Source organism: Littorina saxatilis, linkage group LG13, assembly GCF_037325665.1.
Source record: "Littorina saxatilis isolate snail1 linkage group LG13, US_GU_Lsax_2.0, whole genome shotgun sequence".
NCBI classification, from domain to species: Eukaryota; Metazoa; Mollusca; class Gastropoda; order Littorinimorpha; family Littorinidae; genus Littorina; species Littorina saxatilis.
In genome coordinates this window covers 38,916,268-38,936,760 of record NC_090257.1, presented here as the reverse complement: position 1 = coordinate 38,936,760, position 20,493 = coordinate 38,916,268, and the positions used below count along the sequence as shown (strand labels likewise).

General features: G+C 41.7%; 1 protein-coding gene and 2 long non-coding RNA genes across 10 annotated transcripts in view; 2 read left to right on the top strand and 1 right to left on the bottom strand.

The window, feature by feature from the left end:
• LOC138945685 (uncharacterized) overlaps window positions 1-1,600 on the top strand; it is a 3,371-nt gene extending 1,771 nt beyond the window's left edge. For all 8 annotated transcript variants that reach the window (XR_011449077.1, XR_011449074.1, XR_011449075.1 and 5 more), the window contains one exon: window positions 1,405-1,600. This is a non-coding gene — a long non-coding RNA (uncharacterized lncRNA). The remainder of the gene's footprint in view (window positions 1-1,404) is intronic.
• LOC138945686 (uncharacterized) lies at window positions 16-4,574 on the bottom strand. The gene is made up of 3 exons (XR_011449081.1): window positions 4,322-4,574; window positions 3,270-3,470; window positions 16-1,483 (listed from the first exon to the last, which is right to left on the bottom strand). It is a non-coding gene; the product is annotated as an uncharacterized lncRNA (long non-coding RNA).
• Window positions 4,575-5,816: 1,242 nt separating this feature from the next.
• LOC138945897 (uncharacterized) lies at window positions 5,817-19,220 on the top strand. Its single transcript, XM_070317417.1, has 7 exons — window positions 5,817-5,892; window positions 9,606-9,864; window positions 12,094-12,274; window positions 14,663-14,843; window positions 17,122-17,193; window positions 17,745-17,876; window positions 18,730-19,220. The coding sequence occupies exons 1-7, from the start codon at window positions 5,817-5,819 to the stop codon at window positions 18,879-18,881; spliced, it is 1,053 nt and encodes a 350-aa protein (XP_070173518.1). The 3' UTR covers window positions 18,882-19,220.
• The last annotated feature ends 1,273 nt before the right edge of the window (window positions 19,221-20,493 follow it).

Below are 20,493 nucleotides of genomic sequence, written 5' to 3'. Positions count from 1 at the left end.
ATCATATTCTGTCTATTTTTATCATTGCATCTTTGCTACAGAAATTCATGGTTACATCTTGACCAAAAGTCAATTATTATCAATAAACCAAACAACATGCGCACACAAAAACATACTCAATTGTCAAGAACAGTGTCTATTTTATTCCATGTAGATCTCAAATCCACAGGCACACATCCTCGCTGCACAGTTCAAAGGTGCTACACATGAAACTATTCTTGGAATTCGAGCACTTTTCATCACCTGTATATATTTGTTTTGCACAAGTTTTACTAGACCTGTGAATTCAACGCATTAATCAATACACTTTCAGGACTCTTCCCCACACTTTATTGCTCATGTCAGCTGTTTCCATGCACAAATAGTCACCCTGTATGTATCTTTCGCTTGATATGCAAGTGTCTAAACAGAAAGAAAAAACACTAAAAACCAAACACAAAAATTCATTCAGTGAGAGTGAATGTACACACATCCTAAAAAACACGAAATGAATAGTCATTCTGTCAGTCTTTGATACTGATCCAAGACATTGATGTGACGAAGAAAGGGGAAAGTTTATTTTAGAAAGCTAAAATCTTTCAGAGGGAAATGGTGTTATCAAACACTGGTCGTTTCACATGCTCCCTGGAAATCACTGAAAGCAGACCTCTTCAACTTCAGAAGACCCTCCCTCGTCTTCTTTTTGAGGGGCTATCTAGAGATACTCCAGTGCCGAGAGTATGAAATAAATAAATATATAGCTGTCTGTCAGCGTTCTCTAGAATGAAAATGTCTCTACAAGGTGCAGAACTGTGCACATAATAAAAAAAACACCACACACACAACATATGTTCAAACACTGATCCAAATGTTGGGGGTGGGCGTTTACTAGGTACTAACAAGGTAGATTACAGTACATTAAAAAAGCAAAAAACAATATACATTATTTGTATTTTTGACCAAATTATGACATTTTACACAGACTGAGACAGTCAGTGTTCCTCAAGGTGAACAAGGACTGTCAAGGTGTGTGTAAAATGTCATATTTTGGTCAAAAATACAAATAACATTTATGTATCGATTGGTTCTGGTTAGAATTCCTTTTAATTGTTTTTTTAATGTACAAACATGCACTATTTTGTAGTCTCAGCTGGCCGTCTAATATGGAATGTGACAGAGCATGTGTAAACCAACCCACACAGAAACGCACTTTGTAACACCACAATGTACTCCAATGCAGGCAACAAGGAAGAAAGTCAGTGTTCTGGCCAGTTGGCTCTATAATGTCATTCCTATGACCCATACACAGCAACTGCACATGGCAACTCTTACACCTTCACCCGAATAGCCAATATCTTTCCTCAATATAACTCTGAATGATGCGTATCGTTTGGCTTTATTGATCTTTCCCTCTTCTTCTTCCAGGACCAGGGCATCTTCAATCTCTTCTTTGTGTGTGGGCCAGTAGGAGCCTGCTGTCATCAAGCACCAGTGCCTTGAAGTCCTGGAGCATAAACAGAAAATCACCCATCAGTGAAGACACTTAATTCAAACTTCGAAAAGGGTTGAAAAAATTAACCAAATGCAAGAAAAAGTGTGAAAATAAAGAGTTACAAAAGAGTGTTTGTAATCTATTCATGTACGTAATGGATTGCAAGTGTGAGTAAAAGGTGGTGGTGGGTGGGAGAGGGGGGATGGGATATACTTGTGGGCATTGGCTTTCCAGATTTTTAGCATTCTGACACACTTAGCATTCTGAAAATGTGACTGTTCTAGTGCTCCTGACGAGCAAAAGTGTCAGTTACACATCTTTAGCTACTTGGAATGAATGCCCAGTTTGCCATTGCATTGTACAGTGAAACCCTAACTTTGCCCCCCCCCCCTTTAAAAAAAACACAACAACATTTGTCTTAAAAGACACTACTTTCTCAGATTCCTGTTTATAACCTCTATTCTAAGACATTCTGCTTTTCTTTGATTGAGTTTGCTGTATATACATATATATCTTAAAAGGGCTCCACTGTATCTCTAAATTTTTTCTCTACAAGAGGTATTGTAGCAGCATCTGTCAAGTGCTCAACCGCAAAAAGGTCAATTTGATATAATTATTCAATACTGATGTTTCAAGCTAAGCAGAACTGCTGTTTGACATGTGGTTGGAAAATGTGCTTCAGGGATTGTCTTGTTTTAAAAAAAAAATTGAACAGGAAGGCAGACATCTATTTGAACTGCAAAGCAGACACAATTCAAAAACCTACACATTATTATGACTTTCTACATAACAGCATGATCATGGAATCTGTTAGCCAATGTGTCAGATCATAACGATCATTATGGAGGCAGAAATGATCCCCTCAATCTGTAAAATATCCTTCTTTACAAACAGCATACAGGTGTAGCTAAAACAGAATTCATATTACAGTGGAACCCCCTTTTACGATATCCCAAAATCTAATAAAATCAGGTATTAAAAAGCAGGAAGTCTTAAAATGAAGGTGAATTTTCATAGGTTATGACCAGAAAATCTGAAAAGCAAGGTCTAAATATAGGGGAGATCTTGAATTGTAAAGGTTTTTAAAAGGGGGGGTTCACGGTACAGCACCCTAATTGTGAGGACTGTTCATTTATTTCCCTTTATGAGACACTAAAAGGTTGTGGGTACTGAAATATAACTGCACAAAATATCCTGACAAAATCTGGATGCTGAAGCTGAATTTTCATTCTTTTTCAATATTTTTTGAAACCAGGAAATACACACATTCCCTGGAATGAAAAAAAAAAGCACCGGTAATGTAATTTGTGACTGAGACCTAAAATCCTCACCGTTAGTCATTATTTGGTATACCCTGTAACAAAGTCTTCGACCTCACAAATCTTGCAGAATAAAAAGGTACTTACTCGATTGATTGAGTTTGGAGGAGGTGTGGGGGTTGAGGGGGGAAGCAGTGAGAGAAAGTACTTATAACTATAGTCCTGATTCACCTTCAAATTGTTTTTTGGGCCACCCAGACCACTATTTACACACCCACTTACACACAATTTTACTTATTTTCTGCACACATTACATTCCTAAAACACACACACATCCACACATAACAAATACACAACACGCACTGATTTTCTTGACATTGTTCAGTTGGATGAATGTAATTTCTTCATTTTCTGTGATAGCACTCAATTGGAATTCACAAAATTACCCTTGGCTCTAACATCATAAGTCTTTTTCTTTTAACTCCTGCACACAAAGAAAGTATCTATTAATATTATAAGTATAACTAGTCCTCACTTACCTTCAAATTGTTATTCGGATCAGCCTTCCCCTTGCCCAGCAAACCAATTTCAGTTTGAGAAGACTTGGACCAGTCCTTGCCTCTGCATTAGCTCACACCTCTGCTAATTCCTCTCCCTATCCTGCCTCGATGTGCACTTTTCTCTTGAAGTTGAACGAGCAGCCTGGCCGCTTGTTGTTTTGAATGTAAAACTTCCATAGCCTGAAAATAAAGACAAATGCTTGAAAAGAATACACTATATATTAATCAATCTCCCTTACAGTTAATGAGTTATTTGTAGCAAACTTCAATCATAATCAGGAAAAGCTCACTTGAGTTTTGACAGCTGGCACACAACGTTCACGCACACAACAGTGTAGTTTGTACTCTTTTTTCCACATGTATACAAAAATACAATTTATATATATATATATGTGATTATATCACAAGCATAATACACACACACACACATAATCACACTCATGCACACAGTGACACACACACACAGTCACATTCATGCACACACTGTGACACACACACACAGTGATACAAGTCTCTCTCACACACACACACACACACACACACACACAACAAATGCACAAGACACTGATATCCTCGACATTGTTCAGAGGGATAAGTATAATTTCTTCTCTTTTGGGTTACTATTATGAGAAAAGACATAATTTTCAGAGCTCTCTATTTGTCTGAAACATGAATGCGCTTTGCTTCGAACTCTCGCACGTTTACTGTTCCCTGTGTTCGATCAGTGACATGAATGGAATTTGAAACAAATGCATAAGCTTATAGGTAAAAGCGCAACTTTAGAGACATATATTTGAAATGATCACCAACAGGCAACACCATATGTCCAAGATAATCTGAATGAGTACTGCTCCCAAACAAAGTTAAAGTACGAGTATGATCTTCGTCAGGGCGAATCATTTTGAGTGCTACAGGGCTTTTTGACTCGCATCGATCGATTCATTTGCAGTCCTGCTGAGAGCAACTTGTACACTGATACTGACTTGTCCTATTGAAAGCTTTATTTCCTGTCAGACAACGTTAACACTTACCTTTTCACTTTCAGACTACAATGATCGCAGGAAGACACCATTGTTGACACATTTGACAAGGGAAATCACCCAACCATTACAAGAGTGCTCTTTCCTTGGATTCTGTTACGACAATTAATTAGCTATCAAAACTGTTGAATTTGCAAAGTTAAGTTATTCCTCATGGATGGTAGCATTATTTGTAACGTAGAATCTTACGGTGATGCTTTGAAAGCGATCTGAAGGCCTTTTCCCGGCGGATACTATCCCTTTAAGTTTGGACGAAACACCAGAACAAGTCCGATCGCTAGAGAAGGACAGAGTCAAACTCGGCGAAAGACCCACTAGGACCGAGTCCATAAGAGCAAACAACAACCACCACCACCAATGGATGGAATGGCTGTTGCACCAGCCGAGGCTAAAAAACCCGGATACCCTAATACCGGCTGTTGTTCTAAAAAACACAGACTATGACGTCTGTGAAAGAAAGAACCTCTCCGGATAAACCTGAGCTGAGGACTTAGCCTGAAAGGGCTGAGTCTGCATTAGGTAGAGCCTGTTTTGCTGCTTCAAAGCTTGAAGAGCAAAAGAAGAGACCTGAAGGTCCCTACAAGTCTTTATCTCCAGGGAGGCCAAGAGGCCAGGGAGGCCTTAGAGGCCAGGAGGCCTTGGAGGCCAGGAGGCCTTGGAGGCCAGGAGGCCTTAGAGGCCAGGGAGGCCTCAGAGGCCAGGAGGCCTTGGAGGCCAGGAGGCCTTGGAGGCCAGGAGGCCTTGGAGGCCAGGGAGGCCTTGGAGGCCTTAGAGGCCAGGAGGCCTTGGAGGCCGAAGAGAGACCCATCCACCAAGGGTGAAGAACTAAGGGTGTCTCTCATTGATTCCTCATAAACTAGGAATGGGCGAGGAGACCGCATGAGCATTGTGCAGAGAGGAAGGCCTCCTCTGTTCTAAATTCGCCCTAGCAAAGGTGGAGAAAGCATCCCCTGCGTCCTGCTCTTTACTGAGTGGAAAGGGCGCCAAGGACTCCGTAAAGGGGTGTCTCCGAAATGGAAGCAAGTTCCAAAAGCTGTCTGCCCACTTCCTCAGAGGGGAAGAGAGTCTGCTCAGAGAGCAGGGGACCCGAATCGTTCCCCAAAGAAGAAGTTCCGGCGTGACCGGCAAAGGTGCACGCGGAAGGGCAAAAGACGACAGCAAATTCCGGGACGTCTTGGGCAAAGGTAACTTCCGCTGAGCCGCTAATGTCCCGAAAGAAGAAGCCTGCGCAGGAGAGGTTTACAGACGCTGAGCGGGGGAGGCCGGAGCCTGAAGCCCCTTTTCCGCCAGTCAACGGCCCAACCTCACCCCTGACTAAGAGGAGGATGAGGGGCATCGAAAACCGAAGGCCAGGGAGTGAGGGGATCAGCCGAACCCACCACCAAAGTGTGTGGCAGCTGCTGGCTCGCCTGAGGTCAGAGGCCCGTATGCCCGAAGGGCAAACCGTGTCCAACGTTCCCTGACGATCCAGAGGAAGCTGCAGGAAATGAACCGGAAAATCCGTGCAGAGTCGGAAGGGCAGCTGAAACAGCAGCGCAATGCCAGATCTGTTGCTGCACAGAGTGAGGGCTGAAGCCCAGAAACCCGTAGATATGACCTTGAGTCAAACCGAAAGTGACAGTAGTATGTGCACTCGAGGAATGACCTGTATGACCTTCAGTCAAACCAGAAGTGACAGTAGCCTGTGCACTCAAGGAATGACTTGTATGACCTTGAGTCACCGGGAGTGACAGTAGCCTGTGCACTCGAAGAATGACCTGTATGACCTTGATTCAAACCAGAAGTGACAATAGTCTGTGCACCCGAGGAATGACCTGTATGACCTTTAGTCGAACCGGAAGTGACAGTAGCCTGTGCACTCGAGGAATGACCTGTATGACCTTTAGTCGAACCGGAAGTGACAGTAGCCTGTGCACTCGAGGAATGACCTGTATGACCTTGAGTCAAACCAGAAGTGACAGTAGCCTGTGCACTCGAGGAATGACCTGTAAGACCTTGATTCACACCGGAAGTGACAGTAGCCTGTGCACCCGAGGAATGACCTGTATGACCTTCAGTCAAACCCGAAGTGGCAGTAGCCTGTGCACTCAAGGAATGACCTGTATGACCTTGAGTCAAACCGGAAGTGACAGTAGCCTGTGCACTCAAGGAATGACCTGTTTGACCTTAAGTCAAACACCTTTTACTTCCGGCCGGAGCCAGAAGCAGCTGCCGCGGACGACTGCTGACGTAAGTCGAAGCTCGAACCGGACGTGACAGTAGTCTGTGCACTAGCCGGTGAACCTCTTACTTCCGGCCCAAGCTGGAAGCAGCTGTCGCGGACGACTGCTGACGTAAGTCGAAGCTCGAACCGGACGTGACAGTAGTCTGTGCACTAGCCGGTGAACCTCTTACTTCCGGCAAAAGCTGGAAGCAGCTGTCGCGGACGACTGCTGACGTAAGTCGAAGCTCGAACCGGACGTGACAGTAGTCTGTGCACTAGCCGGTGAACCTCTTACTTCCGGCTAAAGCTGGAAGCAGCTGTCGCGGACGACTGCTGACGTAAGTCGAAGCTCTACCGGACGTGACAGTAGCCTGTGCACTAGCCGGTGAACCTCTGCTTCCGGGAACCGGAAGAGCAGCTGCCGTAAACGGCTGCTGCAGACACTAACCTTGCTGTGACCTGATCCCCGGAGGGACATGCACCGTTGCGCTACCGCAAGCGGAAGGCAACAAATGCCGGCCAGGAAGAGGAGAAGAAGGTCCCCGCGGGACCGTCCAGAAAAGTCACGGCGGACAGCAGCCTGAACCCTAGAAGACCCGGAGTCTGAAGGCACAGGCATCAAAAGACACCAAGGAGAGAACGTCGCCTAACCCCCAGGCGGGGGGCAGAGCTGGCGACGATGTCCGCCGCGGCAAAGCCTCGCAAACGAGGGAATCTATTTCTGGAAATAAGCAAAAGATAAGATTAGGCCCCAGAGCACTAGACTCTGGAGCCGAAATAGTCGTAAAACGACACTGAAATTCTCTGTATGAGATAATAAAGTATTCGTATTCGTATACGTAAAGCGACAGCCTAGAGGCAAAGACGGACGGCAGAGAGCCAGACGGCCAATCGTCCGTAGCAGAAATCGGCACAGAAAAACGTAAAAAATTCTTAAACCTGTGCCAAAACGACAACGATAGAGTTCTTCAAAAGAAGAGGATACTGAGGATTAGAGCTTAGCAGTGCCCAAGCCCTAACCCTCAGCCTTAGCTCCCTCTAATTCTCATAGACGGCCATGATAAGGCCCAGAGAAAAATAAACAAACAACTGAAACTAGCAAAGTCCGAACGGACACAAACATTTCAGAAGCAAGCAAAGAGGGCAGCTAAAACCGGCTTAGGAGCTACCAAAGGCAGCTAAACAACAAGCTATACAAAGAGTTAAGCGTCCGAGTACGGACGAAAATAAGCATAGCAAACAACAACGTGCTAGCGAAAGATGGCGACCAAGAAGGAAGCCACAACCACTGAAAATAGCTAAGTCTGAAAGGACGCAAACATTACAGAAGCAAGCACGCAAACACTAATACAAGCGTAGTAGCTACGAAATGCAGCTAAACAACAAGCTACAGAAGCGTTAAGCGTCCGAGGACGGACGAAAACATCAACATAGCAAAAAACTACATGCTAGCGAAAAATGGCAACCAAGGAGGAAGCCGCAACTACTGAAATTAACCAAGTCCGTACGGACGCAAACATTTCAGAAGCAAGCAAGCAAACAAGCTAACACAAGCGTTGTAGCCGCCAAAGGCAGCTAAACCATACACTACAAAAGCGTTAAGCGTCCGAGAACGGACGAAAAAACGTCAACATAGCAAACGCCACGTGTTAGTGGTGCTGTCACTTTTTTAGTTGGGGTTGCTTCCCTTATACCTAGACGGGTAGCTTTTATCAGACCTTGGCATCTCCAAGTGTGTCAATGCTAATCATGTGATTCGGAGTAAGAATATGTAATTTAATGGTTTATTAGAAGAAAAAAAAATTGACGTCGATCTATATGTGACTCCATAAGCATACACGTCTCGCCAGTTGTGTGACATTCATAAACCATACTAGTCATACAATTTATTTACTTATTTAGTTTTTAAATTTGCCTTTTTTTTAATTTACTTCACGGGTTTTTTGTGGGTTTGTTTTTGTGAGGGGGGGGGGGGGCGGGTAGCAGGTTGGGCGGGGGTGCGGGTAGGGGTTGGGGGGGGGGGCGGAGCTGCATGACAACACAGGTGATATGAAGTTGTCGTAGCTTTTCCCCTCCTAACCGTTTGGCCTTTACATAATTATCTTCTTTTTTAAGCATCAAAAGCTCTCAGTTAAATCCAAACCATTATTTCTTTATATTGATTAATTCGGTGGAGAATCGACACTCGAATTCTAGGGTGTCAATAGTGTGGCACTGTTATTACCGTTTTTATCCCGCCATTAAGGCATCCATACGCCGCTTTCGGGGGAGGCATGCTGGGTATTTTCGTGTTTTTTTAATCCACCGACCTCTGATATGGATTATAGGATCTTTTCCGTGTGCACTTGATCTTGTGATTGCGTGTACACTCGACGGGGTATAAGGCACATACGTTGTCCTGGGAGTTCGGTAAAAACTCTACCCTAAGCCCACCTGGCGCAGCCGGGATTCGAACACGCGACCTTCCGCATAGAAGGCGCCCTATTCACTGGGCCATTGCACCCATCTTTATTGATTTGATACGGGTAAGATGCGAGGAGGTAGCTTTCATCTCCAATTAAATCGTAAGTGGGCTGCGATATACAGCTCAATCGGTAGTGGCGCTGGATTGAATCCATTTTTCGCTTTCGGCGTGGGTTCGACCCCCACGTTCGGCGAGAGATTTATTTCCCAGAGTCAATTTTGTGCAGACTCTCCTCGGTGTCAATACGCCCCCGTGTGCACGTATGCGCGCGATACACTCACAAGGGAGTCTCATGGCTAGGAAACATGAATACACGCATACTGTTATTTCCCGGTGAGAAAGCAGCCCTATTTACCTCGAGGGTAACTTCACTGGATTGCAATTATGACACATGATCCTTATCCTTATCCTTTTCTTCTGGATCTTTATGGAGAGAACCGTAGGTTACCGTACTTGGGGAAAACAGTTTGGAAATTAATGTTTTCTTGATTGCTCGAAACATCTTATTTGATATACCAATTGTCGTTTTGTGTTAATTTTTGATTTTTGTATTATTTTTGTAAGTTCCCACAACATAGCTCTGCTCAACAATTTCTTGTGGCATGCAGGTACGTCCAACATCACGGACGACGCTCTCAAAAGGGCCTGCTACACGGTGAGATTTTTGTTCGCCGGCTATTCCGGAATCCGCGCCATGTTTTACAAACTGGGAGGTCGCTTCGCCCTCATGAGCGCTACGGAAGTGACGTTGGACTTCCCAGAGTTCAGCACAATGGATCCATTTTGGAATACACGGGCACGAGGTTTGGAAGGTTCTTGGGCGATGCCGTTGACGACTGGAGCTGAAGAGAATCTTTTGTGCCAAAGGTATAATAATTATATGGTTGGAAAGAGCCTGTGAGTGTTAAATTGCGAATTTACACTTGGGAGCGAATATATACTCTCTCAGACATCAGTGTGTGTTTTGCTAAGGGGCCCAGGGAGGAGGCGAGCATTTATGCACTTCAATATTTGTTGTCATGTAAAGATAGAAAACTGTCCAATCGTTGTATTTCCGAAGAGCAATATATCGTATTCCATGTGACGGGCACAGTGGCGTGGTGGTAAGACGTCGGCCTCCTAATCGAGAGGTCGTGAGTTCGAATCCCGGTCGCTGCCGCCTGGTGGCTTAAGAGTGGAGATTTTTCTGATCTCCCAGGTCATTATCTCCTATTATGTGCAGACCTGCTAGTGACTTAACTCCCTTCGTGTGTACACGCAAGCACAAGACCAAGTGCGCACGGAAAAGATCCTGTAATCCATGTCGGAGATCGGTGGGTTATGGAAACACGAAAATACCCATCATGCCTACTCAACGAAAGCGGAGTGAGCTGACTATGCTCTCAGAGTATATTGTGGGGAACCCAAAATTAATGGGCAAACGAGCTCACACGTAACCAGACAATTCTGGAACGCTGAAGAAGAAGAAGTATTCCATACACACGAAATTGCGCAAAATCTGTGTGTTTGACAAAGCAGTCGCTGCACATTTGCATATTTTACAATATAGCTTGCGATGTCTTGATTTACAAATGTTTAAACATGTTCACGCAAACGCGTGTTGACCAGTATTCAAATTGACAAAGATTGCATTGAAACATGCTGCAAATTAACAATAAATCATACAATCAGTAGTAAGAATAGCACAGCATCCTAATGTCCCTACCTAAAATCAAATCTCACTGTATGCATTTCGAACGGTATGGCTGTCTCCTAGAGACTCGTCATTGTTCCGTTGGGTGGAAATGTCTGCAACAGACTGTAAATCTTTAAAAAAAAAATATATATATTAAAAAAATCAAATAAAACAAGTCGCGTAAGGCGAAAATACAACATTTAGTCAAGTAGCTGTCGAACTCACAGAATGAAACTGAGCGCAATGCAACGCAGCAAGACCGTATACTCGTAGCATCGTCAGTCCACCGCGCACAGCAAAGGCAGTAAAATTGACAGGAAGAGCGGGGTAGTACTTGCGCTGAGAAGGATAGCACGCTTTTCTGTACCTCTCTTTGTTTTAACTTTCTGAGCGTGTTTTTAATCCAAACATATCATATCTATATGTTTTTGGAATCAGGAACCGACAAGAAATAAGATGAAAGTGTTTTTAAATTAATTTCGAAAATTTAATTTTGATAATAATTTTTATAAATTTAATTTTCAGAGCTTGTTTTTAATCCAAATATAACATATTTATATGTTTTTGGAATCAGCAAATGATGGAAAATAAGATGAACGTAAATTTGGATCGTTTTAGAATTTTTTTTTTTTTTTACAATTTTCAGATTTTTAATGACCAAAGTCATCAATTAATTTTTAAGCCACCAAGCTGAAATGCAATACCGAAGTCCGGGCTTCGTCGAAGACTACTTGATCAAAATTTCAACCAGTTTGGTTGAAAAATGAGAGCGTGACAGTGCCGCCTCAACTTTCACGAAAAGCCGGATATGACGTCATCAAAGACATTTATCAAAAAAAGGAAAAAAACGTTCGGGGATATCATACCCAGGAACTCTCATGTCAAATTTCATAAAGATCGGTCCAGTAGTTTGGTCTGAATCGCTCTACACGCACGCACACACGCACGCACGCACACACGCACACACGCACACACATACACCACGACCCTCGTTTCGATTCCCCCTCGATGTTAAAACATTTAGTCAAAACTTGACTAAATGTAAAAAGAAGATATTGACACCTCTGATTCAAACGTTAGGGGTGGGCGTTTACTACCTGGTACACAGAGTTTGACCGAAAGTTGGGGTTGGGCGATAACTCGATACTGGGTGCTTACAAGGTACTTTACGATATATATATTTATGATCTGTAAACTGGGTCCTGTACGGTAAATACCCAATACAACAAAGAATTACAACACTGATTATGCATGCCATGATCGTAGTCCTTGCAAACTTTGGTCGCAGTTAATTCGCTGCTGCTGCCACTACAACTGTATCATTTCATTTACTTTATAATCCTATTGCAGGGAAAATTGGTTCGTGTCGTGTCCCTTCCGATGCTATTTTTGCCATTGCTAAGACCAACACATCTATTCAGGAACGACCGATATCATCCCGAGGACATTTTCCTTCACGAATCTGCCCACGCTGTGGATCAAATTGCTGCGTGGGTAGTCATCCCTGGCTTCAGACAGGCCGTCAATAACGCCTTTCGTAACGCCAATGACACTGGTCTGTGGGACAACACGTACGCTGCCACCAACGCCATGGAATACTGGGTGTGTTGTCTGTCAGCGTGTTGACGAATTCATGCTTTTTACATTTAGTTAAGTTTTGACTAAATGTTTTAACGTAGAGGGGGGAATCGAGACGAGGGTCGTGGTGTATGTGCGTGCGTGTGTGTGTGTGTGTGTGTGTGTCTGTCTGTGTGTGTGTGTGTAGAGCGATTCAGACTAAACTACTGGACCGATCTTTATGAAATTTGACATGAGAGTTCCTGGGTATGAAATCCCCATACTTTTTTTTCATTTTTTTGATAAATGTCTTTGATGACGTCATATCCGGCTTTTCGTGAAAGTTGAGGCGGCACTGTCACGCCCTCATTTTTCAACCAAATTGGTTGAAATTTTGGTCAAGTAATGTTCGACAAAGCCCGGACTTCGGTATTGCATTTCAGCTTGGTGGCTTAAAAATTAATTAATGACTTTGGTCATTAAAAATCTGAAAATTGTAAAAAAAAGAAATGTTTTATAAAACGATCCAAATTTACGTTCATCTTATTCTCCATCATTTGCTGATTCCAAAAACATATAAATATGTTATATTTGGATTAAAAACAAGCTCTGAAAATTAAATATATAAAAATTATTATCAAAATTAAATTTTCGAAATCAATTTAAAAACACTTTCATCTTATTCCTTGTCGGCTCCTGATTCCAAAAACATATAGATATAATATGTTTGGATTAAAAACACGCTCAGAAAGTTAAAACGAAGAGAGGTACAGAAGAGCGTGCTATCCTTCTTAGCGCAACTACTCCCCCGCTCTTCTTGTCAATTTCACTGCCTTTGCCGTGAGCGGTGGACTGACGATGCTACGAGTATACGGTCTTGCTGCGTTGCATTGCGTTCAGTTTCATTCTGTGAGTTCGACAGCTACTTGACTAAATGTTGTATTTTCGTTTAACATAGAGGGGGAATCGACACGAGGGTCGTGGTGTATGTGTGTGTGTGTGTGTGTGTGTGTGTGTGTGTGTGTGTGTGTGTGTGTGTGTGTGTGTGTGTGTGTGTGTGTGTGTGTGTGTGTGTGTGTGTGTGTGTGTGTGTGTGTGTAGAGCGATTCAGACCAAACTACTGGACCGATCTTTATGAAATTTTACATGAGAGTTCCTGGGAATGATATCCCCGGATCTTTTTTTCTTTTTTTCGATAAATACTTTTGATGACGTCATATCCGGCTTTTTGTAAAAGTTGAGGCGGCACTGTCACACCCTCATTTTTCAATCAAATTGATTGAAATTTTTATAAAGCAATCTTCGACGAAGGCCGGACTTCGGTATTGCATTTCAGCTTGGTGGCTTAAAAATTAATTAATGACTTTGGTCATTCAAAATCTGAAAATTGTAATAAATGTTTTTTTCATATAAAACGATCCAAATTTACGTTCATCTTATTCTACATCATTTCCTGATTCCAAAAACATATAAATATGTTATATTTGGATTAAAAACAAGCTCTGAAAATTAAAAATATAACAATTATGATCAAAATTAAATTTCCGAAATCGATTTAAAAACAATTTCATCTTATTCCTTGTCGGTTCCTGATTCCAAAAACATATAGATATGATACGTTTGGATGATTAAAAATACGCTCAGAAATTTAAAACGAAGAGAGGTACAGAAAAGCGTGCTATGCAGCACAGCGAAACCACTTACCGCGCTGAACAGGCTCGTCAGTTTCACTCCGTTATGCACAAGCGGCGGACTACGGTCATTGTGAAAAAATGCAGTGCGTTCAGTTTCATTCTGTGAGTTCAACAGCTTGACTAAAATAATGTAGTAATTTCGCCTTACGCGACTTGTTTAGACTGTTTTTTGTTGATTGGCGGACCATTGCTGTAGATATGGTATACGTGTGTGTGTGTGTGTGTGTGTGTGTGTGTGTGTGTGTGTGTGTGTGTGTGTGTGTGTGTGTGTGTTGGTGTGTGTGTGAGTGAGTGTGTCATAAAGTCAGTATGTATGTATGTATGTATGTATGTATGTATGTATGTATTTATGTATGTATGTATGTATGTATGTATGTATGTATGTATGTATGTATGTATGTATGTATGTATGTATGTATGTATGTATGTATGTATGTATGTATGTATGTATGTATGCATGTATGTATGTATGTATGTACGTATGTATGTATGTATGTGTTTGTGTGAAAACAGAAACAACACAACAACCAAACGAACAAAAGAAGTACAATTATTAGTCATATGATAAGGATAAACTATCAAACAGTCCCTTGAGCTAGGTTACCCTCATGGACATTTCGGGGTGTTTTCAATTTGCCAGAAAAAGCGCAATTCATGTTTTCCTTTTTCTGCTTTTTTGTGTTCACGCTTCCAAGGCCAGAGACTTTCATTGTGAAACTGGGATCTTTATCGTGTGCAGGCTGAAGGAGTACAGAGCTATTTCAACGTCAACACTATAGGCCCACCGGGCGGCAATGGAATCCACAATGATATTGCTACGAGGGACAAGCTGCGAGACTACGATCCTGCCCTGTTCAAGCTCATCCAGGAGGCCTTTCCTTGCAACAATACATACTTGAAGCGATGTGAATCGACTAGAGGTGAGGATGTTGCCTTTTCTGTCTCCTTATGGTGGGTATGAATAATTGGAAGATAGTGTCAAGGTTTTCGTGTGTAGACCTTCCTTCAATAGACGATTTCCGAAAACAAAAACTCTATCGGGTTTGTATGGGTTGATAAAGAGTGAGTACCTTTGCTTTTACATGGACACACCATTCACGAGCGGGGAAATAGCTCAGTCGGTAGCGGCGCTGGCTTCAAAACCAGTTGTCACTATCGGCGTGGGTTCGATCCCCACGTTCGACGAGGGATTTATTTCCCAGAGTCAACTTTGTGCAGACTCTCCTCGGTGGCCGAACACCCCCGTGTGCACGCATGCGCACGATAAAGAACCCAAGTTCACAGCGAAAGTCTCAGGGATTGGAAACATGAATACACGCATGCAGGAAAAAAAATATGGGTAGCGCCGTATACTGTATGGCAGCTCGCTTTCCCCAGGGAGAAAGCAGCCCGAATTTCCATGAGGGTAACCTCACAGGACTATATAAAATCTTATCCTTATCCTTATCCTTATCCTCCTTATCCAATCACAAGCGAGGGGTGTGTCGTAAATATGTGGACAAGAAGCACGTGTGCATTTATTTGTCCCACTTAAGGCAAAGCTATTCACTCTTTCAAAACTTATACAAACCAGAGAGAGTTTTTTCCGAACATCTCCTATCCAGACACTATCACGTTTTCCTCAACACCCTTGCGATGGACCGCTCCTCCAAATCAAGTGTACCTTCGAGGTTTTCCTGGATGCCCTTAGTATACGTGTTAGTGTGTTAGTTTGTTAGTGTGTGTGTGTGTGTGTGTGTGTGTGTGTGTGTGTGTTTGTATGTGTGTGTGGTGTGTGTGTTTGTGTGTGCGTGAGTGTGTGCGTGTGTGAGTGTGTGTATGTGTGTGTGTGTGTGTGTGTGTGTGTGTGTGTGTGTGTGTGTGTGTGTGTGTGTGTGTGTGTGTGTGTGTGTGTGTGTGTGTGTGTGTGTGCTTGTGCTTACGCCTGTGTCTGTATTAAGACGGGAAAAACGGTAGTTCTGTTGTTTCTCTTTTTATATTTAGTCAAGTTTTGACTAAATATTTTAACATCGAGGGGGAATCGAAACGAGGGTCGTGGTGTATGTGCGTGTGTGCGTGTGTGCGTGTGTGTGTGTGTGTCTGTGTGTGTGTGTAGAGCGATTCAGACTAAACTACTGGACCGATCTTTATGAAATTTGACATGAGAGTTCCTGGGTATGAAATCCCCATACGTTTTTTTCATTTTTTTGATAAATGTCTTTGATGACGTCATATCCGGCTTTTCGTGAAAGTTGAAGCGGCACTGTCACGCCCTCATTTTTCAACCAAATTGGTTGAAATTTTGGTCAAGTAATCTTCGACGAATCCCGGATTTCGGTATTGCATTTCAGCTTGGTGGCTTAAAAATTAATTAATGACTTTGGTCATTAAAAATCTGAAAATTGTAAAAAAAAAAAAAAATTTATAAAACGATCCAAATTTACGTTTATCTTATTCTCCATCATTTGCTGATTCCAAAAACATATAAATATGTTATATTCGGATTAAAAACAAGCTCTGAAAATTAAATATATAAAAATTATTATCAAAATTAAATTTTTGAAATCAATTTAAAAACACTTTCATCTTATTCCTTGTCGGTTCCTGATTCCAAAAACATATAGATATGATATGTTTGGATTAAAAACACGCTCAGAAAGTTAAAACAAAGAGAGGTACAGAAAAGCGTGCTATCCTTCTTAGCGCAACTACTACCCCGCTCTTCTTGTCAATTTCACTGCCTTTGCCATGAGCGGTGGACTGACGATGCTACGAGTATACGGTCTTGCTGAAAAATGGCATTGCGTTCAGTTTCATTCTGTGAGTTCGACAGTTACTTGACTAAATATTGTATTTTCGCCTTACGCGACTTGTTTTCTTTCCCTTACCGTCAGTCGGACAATCATTTGGTCGCCTGGTTGTTTGACCTATCTGTACATTTTTGTTTGTTTTCTTATTTCCTTTTAATGATTTTTGTGAGGTTCTGGCTTTGCTTAATTTTACCCAACACTGAAAACACACACAGCATTTAAAATCGCTGTTATATTTCACGACAACCATCATGCTTAAACATGTCAGTGCAACTATAAACGTCCGAGACAAAAAGTTGTGATTAACACCAATACTCTTGTGCAACTGTTAAGATTTTATTGTTTCGGTGTTAACAAAAACTGATAATTAATGTTGCTTTTCTATAAAACTGTTGTCTTTACTTTCCAGAATTGGAAAACAATGAGGTTCTCCAAATGAACTGCAACAGTGATGACCAAAGCGCTCGGATGGGATTCCTTGGTTTGTTATTTCATGAGCCCTCTCTCTCTCTATCTGTCTGTAATTATGTATGTGTCTTTGTCTGTTCGTCTAATCGTCCGTCCGTATGTCCATACCTGTACTAAATCCATTAGCCTGTCGGTCAATCTGTCTGTCTGTCGTTTTGTCTTCAAGGTGTCTGATGGTTCCTCTGCGTTGGTCTACATTTGTCTTAATCCGAGAATGTTTCAGTGTTCTTATTTCGGTTTGAATTTCACACTATTTTGCAGTTGTGTTTTATACATTTAGCGTACCATGCTCTATCTACCACACTTTAATGCATTAACTATTCTCAATTTCTGGAATGCTGGCATATACTAATTTCGTGAGAGAGAAAAAAAAAACCTTTCTGAATTCAACATGCAACGTATATCGTAGAAGCCACAACAAATGCATTTACAGTCTCTATACAAGTCCTCAAGTACATGGAAGCCTCTATTCTTCTCCTGCTGCGTGTTTGTGAACGTAACATCAAATAGGTACATTTCAGAAATACTAATTGTATGAAGTTTACTTTTGTGGACGACGTGCAGCAACTCTGAACACCAAAGACCCGAGCTGTCAGGACACACGCCCTGTGGACTGTCTGCAGAAACGTTTGAATGGGGAGTGCGAGGACAACCCTGTATACATGCACGGCAACTGCAAAGCGAGCTGCGAAGTTTGTAAGTCCACATAAGATAACGATCGTTCATTTCAAAAACTGAAAAACAAGAACATTTGGTCCTTGCGAATTCCTTCCACCGTGTCAAGCACTGCAGACTCCATTTCATAGTGATGTTCAGTGCATATGTCTGACCAATAGGCACTGCATACAGTGATTGGCAGTGCCTTATAATGTAATATAACAACATAGCACTGCAGACTTCACTTTGCAGTGATTTTGATGTGCTCATCTCTGATTGTTGGCCAACATACACTGATTTTCACAAACAGATGAAGTGCCCAACTCACGGTTATCTAGGCTGGCCAACAGGCATTGCAGACTTGCCTTTACAGGGAGTTTCAGTGCCCAAATCAGTTGTCTGGCCAACAGGCACTGCAGACTTGACTTTACAGCGAGTTACAGTGCTCAACTTTGTTATCTGGCCAACCAGCACTGCAGACTTTTTACTTTACAAAGACTCAAAGACTCAAAATGTTTACTGTCCTCATAAAAACAAGGAAAATTTACAGCGAGTTTCAGTGCCCAAATCAGCGATCTTGCCAAGAAGTACTGCAGACTTGATTTGTTTTCTGGCCAACAGGCAATGCAGACTTCACTTGGCAGTGAGTTGTTGTACCCATCTCTGTTTCCTAGCCAACAACACTTCTACCGTTAATGAACGATGTCTCTACTAACAAATTACTAAACTAAAGAATTTGCCGCAATGACGATATATGCGCTCAGTTTCTTGTTGCTCGTAACGAGGCACAATCTTTAGCACAAACAATTGCGGACATCATTCGTCAATGGTACACTGCAGTCTTTGCTTCCGTGTAAGTTTTCGTGCCAAAAGTCTGTTTTCTGGCCAATAGGTACGCCGTCCAACTGCTACGACGAAAATGACAACTGTCCAGGGTGGTCCAGATCAGGGGAGTGTGAGAAGAACCCAGCCTACATGTTGTGGAACTGCAGGCTGAGCTGTCGTCAGTGCACGCGACCCACTGCGGATCCTTTAGTGGGATAGATAAAGATGAAAAGAGCTGAAAGTTTTCGAGAAAACTACAAATGTGCATAATACAAAATAACAACAACAAATATGTTAGTGGGATATATGATAAAAAGACTTGAATCTTTTCGAGAACAATTTCAAAATTCAACAACCCACAAACTTACATTTTTCGTTTTTTATTGTGATTTCGGAACGTTGGCAATCTGTTTTAAATTGATGTTTTTACAATGTCAATATTTTCACTAATTGTTTTCCACTACTGATGAAAGGACATCATCTTTGTTCCAGATGCGTAAACATTTATGTTTGATGTACTCATTTTGATGAGAGACAAAAAGGGTTTTGTTGTTGTTATTGTTTTGTTTGATTTGGTTTGTTTTATAATTTGTGTGTTTGTTGTATTATTATTATTTTGTTTAGTTTGCGTGTGTTGTGTTGTGTTGTATTGTATAGCATTGAATTGTATCGTATTGTGTTGTACTGCATTGATTATTACGTATTGTATTGTATTGTATTGTATTGTATTGTATTGCATTGTATTGTATTGTATTGTATTGTATTGTATTGTATTGCATTGTATTGTATTGTATTGTATTGTGTTGTACATGAACTTTATTGAGTTGCACTGCATTTGTACCTAAACTTGTCCACTTTACGTGTTCTGATTTTGTTGTTTTTGATTTAAACGAGGAGTACCTTTCTGTTGTGAATTTTATTTTAGTCGGTATCTGTTCCGACATTTTAGCTATTTACCCGGTGTTAACATAAACGGTTTCATCGCAAAGCTCTGCTTGCAAACACATCTGCTTTATTACGGATATTTTGGAGTATTCCATACAGACGATCGAATGTGTTTGAAATAAAACTCAGACATTTTGATTAATTTCGCTAGAAAAAGGAAAATTACAGTCAGCATTGAAAGAATCACCCATTATATGAACAATGCATTACACACACACACACACACACACACACACACACACACACACACACACACACACACACACACACACACACACACACACACACACACACACACACACACACACACGCCCGCATGTACGCAAGCATGCAGGCACGCACACACAAACAAACACACTCAAACAAGCACACACATACACAAACACACACGAACACACGTGCAATAATGTTACTTTTTACCTCATTTAATTTTTGTTATTAACAATGTTACATCAAGAGGCAAAACAACAAAGACAACAAGAGACAAAACAACAAAGACAACAAGAGACAAAACAACAAAGACAACAAGAGGCAAAACAACAAAGACAACAAGAGACAAAACAACAAAGACAACAAGAGACAAAACAACAAAGACAACAAGAGGCAAAACAACAAAGACAACAAAAGACAAAACAACAAAGACAACAAGAGGCAAAACAACAAAGACAACAAGAGGCAAAACAACAAAGACAACAAGAGACAAAACAACAAAGACAACAAGAGACAAAACAACAAAGACAACAAGAGACAAAACAACAAAGACAACAAGAGACAAAACAACAAAGACAACAAGAGGCAAAACAACAAAGACAACAAGAGGCAAAACAACAAAGACAACAAGAGACAAAACAACAAAGACAACAAGAGGCAAAACAACAAAGACAAC

What these genes read in the sequence shown, in the direction of transcription:
- LOC138945897 (XM_070317417.1), top strand. Translation starts at nt 5,817, where the DNA reads ATGAACCGGAAAATCCGTGCAGAGTCGGAAGGGCAGCTGAAACAGCAG. An exon ending in CAGATCTGTTGCTGCACAGA is followed by an intron (nt 5,893 to 9,605) that starts GTGAGGGCTGAA and finishes TGTGGCATGCAG; the next exon opens with GTACGTCCAACATCACGGAC. An exon ending in GAGAATCTTTTGTGCCAAAG is followed by an intron (nt 9,865 to 12,093) that starts GTATAATAATTA and finishes ACATCTATTCAG; the next exon opens with GAACGACCGATATCATCCCG.